This window comes from Dryobates pubescens, chromosome 37, assembly GCF_014839835.1.
Source record: "Dryobates pubescens isolate bDryPub1 chromosome 37, bDryPub1.pri, whole genome shotgun sequence".
Lineage (NCBI taxonomy): Eukaryota > Metazoa > Chordata > Aves > Piciformes > Picidae > Dryobates > Dryobates pubescens.
The window spans coordinates 1,356,707-1,370,064 of record NC_071648.1 but is presented as its reverse complement, the minus strand read 5'-3'; the positions used below and the strand labels follow the sequence as shown (position 1 = coordinate 1,370,064).

Here is a 13,358-nt window from a genome sequence, read left to right as displayed (position 1 = left end):
AAATAGTTTTTTTTAAACAGTGGAACTGAGTCTTCAGGAGTCACAGAAACTGGGCCCTAATTTAATTTCTAAACATCACCTATCCTAAGTTCTAATAGTCACACTCCTGACATTACTTTTTAATAAAAAAAAAATATCTCTAACTAGTGAGTTTTTATTTATTCAGCAATGACAAATCGCTTGGGGCTATATGAAGTGGTTCTTCAAAGCCTGGAAAAACAACTAGGGCACTAACTGCATTGTCTTCAGACAAAATTCTGCCAGTTAACTGTGACCGAAGCAAGCTGTGCACAGAACAGAGAAATATCACTCTACAATGTTATTTGTATTTCTGCCCCATTTGCATAGGGAGATAAAACCTGGTTTTACCAACTATGTGTTCTTTTCCTCAGTCACTGAATTTTTCTTTGGGTCCTCAAGCAGAGCTTGAGGGAATAACCTTGACATCTAATGCACAATGTTTGATTAGGATTAGCAGTTCAAAAAATGTGAAGTCTTTGTAGAAGATTGCCAGACTCTGAGCATCTCCCTGATAATTAGAACTCAGTGTGTTTTAGCTTAGTTCCACTTTCTAAAGTTTCCCAGAGAGGTTCACAAGTACAGAATTATATCGAGATTGCACAGTGGGTTTTGTTGTTTCAGACAGTGAGTTTGTGTGTGTTATGTTTGTAACCTCTTACCCAAAACATACTCCTCTTCGCTGTCATCTAGGTTAGCAGTTGCACTCCCAGTGATACAGATGAACAGCAAGATAAAGGCTAAAGGTAAGGACCGTTTCTTCTTCCTTCCTTTCATCTTTCCTGTATAACACAGAAATGACAACATACACTTCAATGAAATGCCCTGAGTGCTCTGCAAAATTCATTGGCAGGGTAGTGCATGGCCATATGGGTAGATACACAAACCCAGAATGCTGGGAATAATATAAGCCATGTTAGTGTAATTATAGTGTCAGCACAACGAAAATCAAGGCAAGATTTATAGTTATGTCCAGCTGATCGCAGGTCTCCCATCCTATCTCCAGGACAACTGAAATCACCTCTCAGAAAACATAATGACATGAAATGAACAATTTGTACTTTCCACATCCCGATCAGTTGTACACAATAGATAGTTGCTTTGCATGTCAAATGTTTCCAAAAGAGTTGTACTCTAGCAGATCCCTAGATTCATTCCACTAATGTAAGACTATTTGTAACAAACATCCCATCAATTTACAGTTATCAACTTCCTGGGCTTTTGTGTAAGTTGCATTTCACAGGAGTGAAATTTTTATATGGGCTTCAATATCTTAAGAAGTATTTTGTATCTTGTGTTAATTTACTTCATCTAAGTGAAGAGCTACTATTCTTTTACAGAGGATTACTGCAAACACAGTCATTCACACAAAGAAAACACTTATTCCATGGCAGCTGGCATGTTCAAGTTGCCAAAGATGACGTTATACATGCATGTATGAGAGTTTTGCTTTAACAGTTTTACAAATACATATTTTTCAACTAACTGAAAGTTCCTTAAGGATGTCTGAATTCTAATTAGAGAATAGGCTCAGCATCTCTGTTAGCTGCTGTCAGATACGTTCCCTATATACATCCTCTTTTCTTAAAATATTATGCTAAACTTTGGCCAAGTTAATTAATATTAACTTATTCAAAATTAAAAATCCATGGACTAGGAAGTTCCTGACCCTCAGACACTCTTTTGCCTTTATGTTTTTGTTTACATACCTGTGCAGATCCCACCTCCGCATCACCTAAAACAGTGGGTGAAAGAGGGGTTGTGAGAGTTTGGGACAGAGCTTTACAGCATCAAAGCAAAAGAGATGATGCTGAAGAGGCAGGAAACTGCTTTAAAGAGTCCAGTGCAGAGCTGCAAAGGTGTTTAAGGCAGTGGAACATCGCCCTTATGAGGGAAGGCTGAGGGAGCTAGGTCTCTAGCCAGAAAAGAGGAGACAGGGGCGTGATATCATTCATGTCATTATAAAGATGTGAAGGGCAAATGTCAGGAGGATGGAGACAGGCTCTGCTCAGAGAAGCCCAAAGACAAGACAAGGGACAATGGGGGCAGACTAGAGCACAGAAGATTCCATGCAAACATAAGGAAAAACTTTTTCACTGTGAGGGTGACAGAGCACTGGAACAGGATGCCCAGAGAGATTGTGGAGTCTCCTTCTCTGAAGACATTCAAAACCCACCTGGAGGTGATCCTGCCGTGGCAGGGCGGGTGGACTGGATGATCTTTTAAGCTCCCTTCCAACCCCCAATATTCTGAAGTTCTGTAAAGTCATCTTTAATAGATTAAACTTTTCTCTGAGTGATATATCTTTGTCTACAAAGTTAGAAATAAATCATAGTAAAACTGTTCCAGAGCCAGCAGGCGCAGTTGTACCTTCAGCACCAAATCAGAGCCAGAACTCATTTCTCTCTTGGCAACTTGCCAGTTATTGTCTCCTGCAAGCAATGCTTTTCTAACTTGCAGCATATGTACTAAAACATGTTCTTAAAAATACATCTAGGTGAAATTACAGACCAGGCCATGAATAGCACTAATCATTTGACAAACTTCTGTTAATTAACTATTCCCTTTAGAAGGTTTCAGCATATAGTGCAGCCAGAACCACTGAGATGTCTTTATTCTTTTGTTTTGTGAAGGAAGAGAATTTTGGAATCAAAGGAATTTCTGTTTTAACCAGAAAATATGACAGCATTAACTTTTTCATCATACTACATTCCTGCCAAAATAAACAAAAGAGTGCATCTGTCTTTCATTCCTTCTAAGATCAATTTCCAGACTGACATAAAATCCTTTATCCACAGAAAGTTTGGAAAGATGTCTGGCACCTGGACTCTTATTTTTTGTATTTGATTTTTTTTCAAACATGATGGAAAAGCCTCTCAATAGTTCAGGAAAAATACGTTTGAATTTGGTTTTGGATTACTCAGGTTCCATCTTCCATGCGTCTGAAGAGTACAGATTCAGATTTCAAAATCTAGTAATCTGTTTTAACACAGTCATCCACTCTTCACAGAATCACAGAAACATTCAGGTTGGAAAAGACCCTTGGGATCACCAAGTCCAACTGATAACTCTACAAGGTTCACCCTTAAACCATATCCCCAAGCACCACATCCAAACAACCTTTAAACACATCCAGGGTTGGAGACTAAACCATCTCCTAAAAGCTTGTTCCCAATTAGAACTATTCCCAAAAGCTTGTTTCCAATTAGAAGGGAAATACAGGAAACAATCAGCCAGAAATGGAAATCCTTAATAACTTTCTACTTTTAATTTGAAAACAGAAAGAATGCTGTGTATCATGAGCTAGCAAATACGTGCCACTCCACCATTATGAGGATAAATTAGTACATTTGTGCAGACAACAAAAATCTTACCAGGGTACAGTATTTTTAGTCTTTCACTCAACCCCTATGTTCCCTTAAAACAACACTCTGCAAAAGTTGGGCTTCTTGATGCTTGGGCATTTTCCCAAGAGGAAAAATTCAGGCTTTATAACTGGCTGCCTTACTGCAAAGTCCACTGACCAGACACAATCTCCTTTATCTTCTTGCTAACCCTCCCCCAAGGTCACACATTCCCACAACACTGTGTCAGGTATGGGTGGAGGTGGGATGAAGGATTTAGTACTGAAATGATCAAATCCTTCTGTAGTTTAATTATTTCTTATAAGTCTTAAATGAAGAGTGAAATCCAAGATCAAAGTGAACTTGGCACAGCTTTTTCTATTAAAAAAAGCAAACCGTCTAGAAAAGTCCAAGTTTTCTGATTTGATGTACAGCTGCCCAGTAACATAATTGTAAAGCTCTAAACCTCTTAGATATTATTTGCTTTTTAATGAATTTTGTTTGTGTTTTATGGCATTTATATGGAAAGCACCGTTCAAAATACTTATCTATGACGTTTGGCTCAGTAAAATATCACATATGTTAGTGAAAGACTGTCTGTCCTTAAACATTTTTAGTTTAAACAATTCATGTTAAAGAATCTGATAATCAAGGCCAAATTTTTAATATCTCTGAAAGTAAGCATAGCACCTTACTCCAGGAAGGTCCTCATGCAGGGCAGTCAGGAATCAGTGCAGCATTAACACCAGTTTTTCTCTACATCAAAGTGTCAAAAATGTAAGTTTCATATATTCCTAAGACATTTCCTTAGGAGCTGGCACTCTACTGCTCAGATTACTACTTTTGGAATGAGACATTTGTATATTTGTAACATTTCAGTTACTTGACAAAGGGGATCAAACGTCTATGAGTAGTAATTGGCACTGATTTTTGTTTTACTGGTTTAATTAAAATGATTTCATTTGTGAATAATGCCATTAGCTGCCCTCAAGCTGGCATATAAGCAGACCACAAGCAGTCAAGGAAATTCCCAATAATAAATCCTTACCACTTTGTCTTATAAAAAGGCTTATTTCATCTTGTCACCTAAATACAGAAATACAAGAAAGCTCTCAAGACTTTGTTTTGCTAAAGACACTATAAAACTCAATGTGTTCTCCATGCAGCTTGCCATCTCCAGACCAAGTATTTTATATCTGTATATAGACAATTTTTTTTTCTACTTAGCAGTCTCTTCAACACCCAATTTCTATAGTTAACAGAATGTTTAGAGGCAAACTTTTTTCAGCATGGTATTTATCTCTAAGTAGCTAACTGGAAAAAGCCAAGTAAAAGCCAGCATTTCCAGGAGGAGCCAAAAATCAAACAGCTTTAGAAAATGGCATAAAGTGACATTGTAATGACTGCAGAAGTGACTCATTTATACTGGCAGCCCAGGAAATGGAAGTGCACACACGTATACACACACACACAAAATAAAAGAGCAAAGGCTTTAAGTAAATAGAGCAACGAATAGCAGGAGATAGGATGTGCATAGTCAGAGGCCAAATTTAGCACAGCCTAAAATTAAAGCTAAACCAGTTTAATTAGACAGGATTATAGCACCCAAGGCCTTATGATATAACCCTATGACTTCTTGTATTCCCTACTAGTAATTGTATGACATTTAATTAGGTGTACCTGTAGCATTGTCTCCCAACTGGCAGTCAGTGAGTTCCCTTCAAAAAGATTTTATTACATGGGCTATTTTACAGCTGTTTGAAGGATCATGTTTTCTGATTTGCTCTACAGTAAGTATGTAGAATAAAGCAAGCATGAATTCTGTCACCCTTCCTCTGACGTAAACTGAATGAAGAATGATGATACATGCCTCAGCGTTCTAAGTTCAAGAGCCAGGGCTGGTCTGTCATTCAAAACTGACTTCTACCAGAGCAAAGCCTTGCAGTGTCACTGTAACTTAATAAAAAGGGAGGCAGTCTACTGTGGGTCATCAGCACACAAACATTACTGATTCAAACCATAATGATAAAAACTGCTGCTCCCACTCCCAACTTACCCTAACAGTCTGTATTAGTCCTGAGACTCTGTCGGATTCCATCAAGAGCTTCAAAATTCCTTGTTATTATGAAAGAGAACTTTAGTTGATTGTCTTTAGTTGATTGTTTAACGTAAGCTTTCTTGTCTCCGCAATATTTCCATCTCTTAAATTCTCAGATGAAAATTGGGAAGAAGTAACAATCAGGGAGTGAAAAATCAAAGGTCTTCATCAGCTTTTATGCTGAAAACTTGTATGACCTGACATCATTGTCTAAGATTTAAACTCCCAGTTTGTTCCTGTTTTCACTAAGGTTGTAAATGCTGTTTTGCAAAACAACTGATACATGAATGGAAAAGAAAGCTTTGTTATGTTTTAAAGTTGAAATGATGAAAGACCCACCACAATTAATATGCCTACCATAAGAACACCCTTCTGTTTTTCATATAACTATACACCTCTCTTGTCTTTTCACTTTCCTTTGTCAGTTCTTGTCACTTCTGCTTTAAAACCAGCTTTCATCTTCCAAACTTAGCTCCAAGACCTATTTACTTCCTTCCAGTCGGCTCACTCCTGGTACTGGCTACTTTTGCCGTGCTGTCTCCAATCATCTAGAGACACAGCTCCAGAATTCTAATTTCTTCCTCCACTGAGTTCTTTCTCTTATCTGGCTGACTTGGGGCCTCACATCCATATTATCCATCTCCCAGGAGCTGGGAACTGAATATGTTCTGAGAGGCGGAGAGATAGTGAGATTACACCTTTGCACTAGCCTGTAAGTGACGTTCCTAACTCACTGCTTATGCAGTTCTGGCACCTAATGGGGAGTCCAAGCGAATTATAAACTCTGATGTTAAGAGTTACCATTTTAAATAGCTGCACTTTTCACAGGAACACTGAATTTGCCTCTATCAAATCTTATAAAGTACTACTGATGCCTTTATGGAGAACAGCTAATGATTTTGTAGCTATTTCTACTAGCCATAGGGGAAAAAATCCCACAATATAAAACACATGCCACAGGATCAAACATTATGAGTTTATCGTAAAGGATATACTGACATCACTATTTGAACTTCAGTGTCTACCTCCAAATAAAGAAATAAGACAGTTGTTTATTTACATGTGGCAACTATATCTCACAGGCCACATCCCAAGATGAGGTAAATCTGTTCTCCATGCTTTTGTAGCTTTTAACAGGCAAAAGAAATGTTATTTGTGCCTATGAGAATATTTTTATATGTGGACTAAACCAAATTACTACTACACATAATTTTATAATCTTGAAAATCAGAACACAACACTCAAACTTGATACTGGGACAGAAGCTACCTGTTTGTAGCAGAAATATGGGTTGTATGATCCTACTTTCAAACAGAGAATGCTTTTAGCATCCTAGCAATAACAACTTTCAGTGCACAGAAGCCACTAGCAAAACACACAAGCAGAAATATTAATCACAGTTTTAGGAACAGAGTATGGCAGTCCCAACATGGCATTATAAAGCCTCAGCCTGTATTTTTTTCCAGCAGTTTGGACTGGCAAAGTAGATTGTATGTTTCCAAATCTCAGATGTACTTACTGATAAATAGTCATGCATTTAGAGGTCAGTTGACTTACCGCAATTTTCTTTCCTAATGGAGTCATTTCAGGCCTGTGTATTTGTCATCAACTCAGTTATGCCTAAGTTCACATTGTGCACCCTACAGAAACACAACTGCTTGATTTCCCTGAAGTGAAGCTGTCGGTATAATGGGCAAGCACAGAAAGAAGCTCCCTGCCACACTGATACCTCATCACCAGTTCTGACTATAACTGACCATTAACCTTTAGTAACCTCATCACCACATCGGTGACATTTTGCACACATACCAAAGATTAAAACACCAGCTTCTTTGCTTTGTCAAGCAAGTTGAGCTCACCTTAGATTCTCAGCTGGAGACACCACATAAATGTTTACTGCACTGGATGTATGAGCTTTGGATCATCACAGAAGTTAGAAATGTTGTGTCATTGGTGGGAATAGCCTTGGATTCAGATCACCTCAGATTATCATCATGCAAATACTTAGGGCCAACATGAAATAACACTGCAAGGGTCAAATTCCCTTCATCTCCCACCACAATATAGATAGTGCTGCTTATTTGGGTGGCAGTTCTGCGAACCCAGAGCATTCATCAGCCTCAGAGCACAGAAAACATCAGGCTTATCTTTCCACACTACATTTCTCTGATTGGACAAAGCATAAATCATTGTCTAGAACCTCATTATGTCAAAGATTGTGTGAATATGGAGGGAAAAAATTGTTCTCAACCAAAACAGAAAATGTTTACAGAGGATGCTAATACACTATTGCAGACCTTTCTTGGAAGGTCACAAAGGCCATGCCAACTAATTATTACCTTCATGTAGTACTTGCATTTGTAATTTACTTAGTGCAAGTGCTATTATCAATATAACTGCTTTAAAATCACTTCTTTTGGAATGCTCTGTTTTCTGGAAGAGATTTGAACTTTCTTGAGTCCAAATCATATCTTGGGTTCAAACACTTAGTCTTATTTTTTCAGTAAACACCAAACTGAATTTACCAAAGCTAACTTCAGGGGTATGCTCAGAGCTGAACAGCACATATCAAGGAAGATAGCAACAGCAGAGAGAATGGAAAATGAACAGCTGTATTAACAGCAACAGGAAATAATTAGGGAACCCGCACAAAGGAGTTATGAGAGAAAATTTAAAGGTCTAAAAATAAGTCTATTTTGCTGTGAAATAACTATGAGAGGAAAGGAATTATACAATTCTCCATATGGTTTTGCTTCATTCTCTCCCCAGGGGCACTCTGTCCCTATTGCAAAGTAAAAAGAGTTTCATGAGAAACACACAGAAGTAGGTTTTAAAGACAGTTCCCCCTGGTTTCAGTCTGAAGAGCAGCTTTGGATGGGAAGAGCCCATCAGCTTCTCCTAGTTCTTAGAGAAAAAATAAGATATTGGGATGTAGTCCAAACAAAGACCAATACTAAGTACTGGAATTAGACTCATGTTAGTTTTGCTCCAAAGTTGTGAGATGCGAGAGCCATGCAATCCTTGAGGCTCCAAAGCTCTACTGCTATTCTATTTTTTCATTTTCTTTTCTCCCCTTCTGACTCCCTCTGGCATACATTCTCAGAAAATACTGCATACACACCAAGAAAATCATGAGAGTTACAAAGCACTTCAAGCCACTACCACTTTATTTTTAAATGCAGAAGAGAGTTACTGCCAGAATCCCCTATTTAAAGTAAATTTAGATGCTAAAACAGTTTCCCAGGCTGTGAAAGACAGTGTCAACATCTCTCTCGCTCTCTCTTTTTTTTTTTTCCAGAGGAGATTTATTATTTGTTTCCAGAAACAATCCTAATGCCATTGATATATCCATGACAACAAGAGGTGTTCTTTGCCCTTTACTTGAATTAGTTTTATTCAAGATCCACAGGGTCGGAAGAACAGCATAAAGGTTATCAGTGCCCCTGTACTGGAGAAGAGACAATCTGAGTGTTAGTATCTGTTCTTGTTTATGCATCTAACTGAGAAGGGCTGCTGGAGAAACATACAAACAGTCCTTGAAGTTAGATCAGGAATACAGTAAATGGCTTTCTCTAACTGTGGGTCTCATTTAACTAGGGGTGAGAATTCAAACTCACTAAAGGCTCTGGACATGTTCTCTGAAAGCCCATTAGGAAGTCTGCTCTTTTACACATTTGTTTTGTTTCCTAGACACTATATCCTGGAGCACTTCCCCCCAATCTCTTAAAATTTCCTCTGTGAGAGAAACTCTATCTCCTTTTTGTACACTCTCCCTCACTGCCCTTTAGATCTGACACTAAACCTTTAAACAGATTCCAACAATTTATTAACTTTTACCACTAGACTCTCAAAATTAACTCCCTGATAAGATTAAGAAGAGATAAATTCAATGTCATTACTTGTTTTGTCTGTCCTGAGTCAAAAAGATCATGAAACTTTAACTTAATAGCCATTCTGCATTCAATATGTTAGCTAGATGAGTAATAACTGACTTTTCATCAGCAATATTAGCAATGTGGGCACTGCACTATAAGGCTAAATGCACTTTAAAGGTCATAGAACTACACCAGACAGCTGAATTGCATTCAGTCTCCAGATTACAAATTCTGCAATGCACAATGTAGGGATAAACATAAAGATTACTGCAAGTCACTTTAAAGCACACTTGGAGATTGTCCAGCACAAAAGTTATAAAACCGTCAAAGAAATTGATTTATCAAGCAATTGCCCACATGACTGCTTTTTAATAAACTCTTTCATGTGGGGGACACTTGACAGGAGAAAAGACCAGAGCAGAATGTGTTTTAATCATCTTTATCTCCTAGGCATTGCTCTGTGTGCATTTCAGACAAGATAAACTAGATTACAACTCTGAAATTCAGTTTGAACAACAATCCAGATACATTTACTGTGGCTGTAGATACTTGTTGCCTTCACAGACAATCACAAACTCTCTCCTTCTAGAATCAAATAATGGGAAAGAGATTACAAAGGGCAAAGGCTGTCAATTTTCCCCAAGTAGGTGCCTAGCAATTCCGACAGCACGCCTTTGCTGCTCATATCTGTACTGACAGCTGGACTTCCTGCCTTTGCGTCTGTCCATAAGACATGCAGGAAGGAAGGTTTTTATCTTTACATGTGTTCCATGAAATACTTTGATGACTAATTTCTAGAGTACTGAGTCACACTGACCTTTCACATACCCTCAACATTGGTATTGTTCTCCTTAGTCCACTTTTCCCATGCCTTTTGTGAAAGGCATGAAATTGTAGGTAAATATAGATATTTCAAGTAAAATACTACAAAATTTGCCAACATTCAGGGTGAGAGTGGTGTTTACTTTTTATGTTGACACTACTGTAAGCCTTATTCATTAGCCTCCTTTTTAGTTTCTTGAGAATTTTAATATACCTTGTGAGTGAAACTGACTTATAGTAGCATCAGGTTAATTTGACTCTCCTAAAATGTTCTTGTACTGCTCAAAATGTTAATTGCTTCACATGTTACATGCCTTAGAACGATTTGAATTAGCCTGGCAGACCACACTGCCTGAGACAAGCTCCTTTTGGAGATAATGTAGTAGAGAAACGTTTTAAAAACCAAAATATTTTTATCAAACTCTAGGTGTTGATCACAACACATTCACCTTTAGGATGGCTTTCTAATAACTGTCTTAAGGCTCAGAATAGCTTAGCCCGAGATTCTGACAAAGAAAGAGAAGTTGTAGTAGTAATTGCAGAAGTATATTCATTGCCCTACTGTTTTAAAATTACAGAAGAAAAGTCTCCCTTTTTACAGCACTCCTCGCTGGACTTTAAATCTGAGTATCTACCACATTGTAAAGAAAACATACCAGTAGATACTGCTTTCTGCTAGATAAGGAAAAGTAAATTAATCTCTCCTGCTAAACTGAAAGTCTGTTACAAAGTACTCACCAAACTCCTAGCAACAGTTGTTGAAGAATTCCTGAATCAGCGCTGGTTGTGAACCTCTCCTACTAATTCACGTTGAAGGGGTGTGGTGTAAAGCTACAAAGGCAGAACTGCAACCTGATCTTCCCAGAGCAGGCTCCTGCCTGCAGATTAATCAGCTACTCGCTGTTGTTGCTCTTTGTAGAGCGCATGGGATCGCCCTGCAGCAGCGGCAGGCACGCTTCCTGTTTAAAGTTTTGTGATCTGCCTGCGCTTTAAAGCAACTGTTTTCTTCTGAACACACTAGCTAAAATGAAATGCACCTTTAAGGAATGAGAAACAGATCGTAGGATTTTCTTCTCATTGTACCCCGCAGGCTGAGCTATGGTTCACGAGGATGCCATATTCACTCCTGTTTAAGGAGATATGTTGTAGTTAACTGTCGAGTTTGGTCTGTCTGCTTGGTTTTAAATGAAGCCATGCTACCCATTGCAGATCTGGGCTGCATTCATCACAGTATCCAGAGCTGCGCTAAAAGGCTATTCTGCCTTCACCTAGAACATACTGTCTACTTACAAATTACACCCTAGTGCTGAAACAAAAGTTTAAAGCATCATTAAGAAAAGGAAAACAGGCATGGGGGCTCTGATGTTAAGACTGTAACCTTGTATCTTGTGAATGTAGAGAGACACTATTAGAATCCTAGTTTTGGACACAAAGCATGAGAAATCCCCCAATAATGAATTAAACAACAAGAGACAGAAGTAACAGCTGGAGAAGGGTAATTTAACACCGTTAGTAGCTGTAACTAACTGCAGTTATTTGTTGGGAAAGACAAACAGGTGGGTTAAATCACTTTCACTGAAGAATAATATTTATCTGTTTATCAGCATCCTGAAACGGCTTGGAAGTTTCTAAGTCAGTTAAGAGGTTAATTGTCTCTGACCCAGACACAAGTGCTCCTGGCAGCCTCTTAGATCTCCTGTCTGTTCTTCCCAACTGTAAAAATGTTTGTAACACTTCTCAAGGTGAAGTCAGTAGTCAGCCCAGTATACTGACTACTAACTGGGTCACTAATCACATGGATTAACTGACCTGAAACAAACTGGAAGCACCCACAAAGTAAAGGGGCAGTTTAAATGACGGGGGTGGGGTTCTACCATACAGTTACTAATTACCAACCCCTGGCACAGATAAAGAGAGGAGCAACACAACTCAGGAGAATCAACTACGTGGGAATGGCCAGTCATTTGTGTGACTTGAAGCCTCTGAAAACCACATTTTAGGAGCTCACCTGTTAAGAAGTAATATCAATCAGTGCTATCCTTAAATCACTTTGAAGGTCAGAAGTAAGCTGTAGTGAGATAGCTGTACTCAAATGACACCACAATTTAAAGAAATCTCAGTCTGTACATTTACATGGAAACAAATCCTACTAGAGTTCCAAAAAATTACATACTACTTCATTTTGCATCCATGTGGATGCCAGCAACAGTTTCCAATTCACCTCACTGTACCAGCCATTTACAGATGAGCTGCTTCATTTTTAGTCATACCACTGAATGATCTGAATTTACCAGTCCATGCAATTATATTTTCTGTCTAGGGATTTGACCTGCTCAAAACTTCAGGTGGACTTTATTCATTTCAATGAGAATTTTTATTTATTTAAAAGACTTTTCAAAGGTTTTGTGTCATACTGTGTTAGTGTAATTTCTTCTTTTCTCACAAGATCTCACTGAGGTCATTCAGATTTGGTGTGCCAAATGATATAGAGTGATTCTGAAAGAAATAGTCCATGCAGAGATGAAGAAAAAGACTATGTTAAAAGATATTTATTTTTCTTGTGGTCAGATAAGTTGAGAAACACCTATAAAGAAAAGCACATTAGGGAACATAGAACAGAATTAATCCTCTTATATAATTACAAGTTAGAATAAGAAATCTTTGGTAAATAATAGAACAGGATGAGTGTAAAAATACCCCCATGTGCATGAAGAACACAAATCCAAAAGGAATTATTCAAGGAAACAGTACTTCATTTTAAGAGAAATATTTTTGCTTTCTGTTAATGTCTCTCCACTTCTTGCCTGTGTCTTTCTAATTTAGTTGTCAGGAGATTTTCTAGGCTCCTTTGCATCATAACTAACTTAAAGGCTTCAATTGACACTGCAATCAGACTTAAAAGACAGAACCAAAACTGTTTTGAACCTTTGGTGGGATCAAAGAATTCCAGTCAGCTATGACCTGCCTAGACAATCACACTAACCTCTGGATTGCCCTGAAACATGCTGATAGCTTAAGACTGTTGTCAATAGCTAAAGGTCCACAGTGGAAGAACTTCCCACAATTCCAAATAGCAGGGATGGTTGTGTTCTTTTTTTCCATTTTAGAAGGGGCTTTCAAGATGAGCAAGATGAAATTTGTGAGCTCTAAAACTAGTCACTGAAAAGTTCATATTGAAATCTAGAAACCTCTCAAGTCACG

At 38.1% G+C, this 13,358-nt stretch overlaps 1 protein-coding gene across 1 annotated transcript in view; it reads right to left on the bottom strand.

Moving 5' to 3' along the window:
* TFPI (tissue factor pathway inhibitor) overlaps positions 1–11,095 on the bottom strand; it is a 31,980-nt gene extending 20,885 nt beyond the window's left edge. Inside the window, exons 1-2 of the mRNA XM_054177009.1 lie at positions 10,896–11,095; positions 681–800 (exon numbers count right to left, since the gene is read on the bottom strand). Of these exons, the coding sequence (XP_054032984.1) occupies positions 681–795 (115 nt within the window). The 5' untranslated portion in view covers positions 796–800; positions 10,896–11,095. The remainder of the gene's footprint in view (positions 1–680; positions 801–10,895) is intronic.
* Between the last annotated feature and the right edge of the window lie 2,263 nt (positions 11,096–13,358).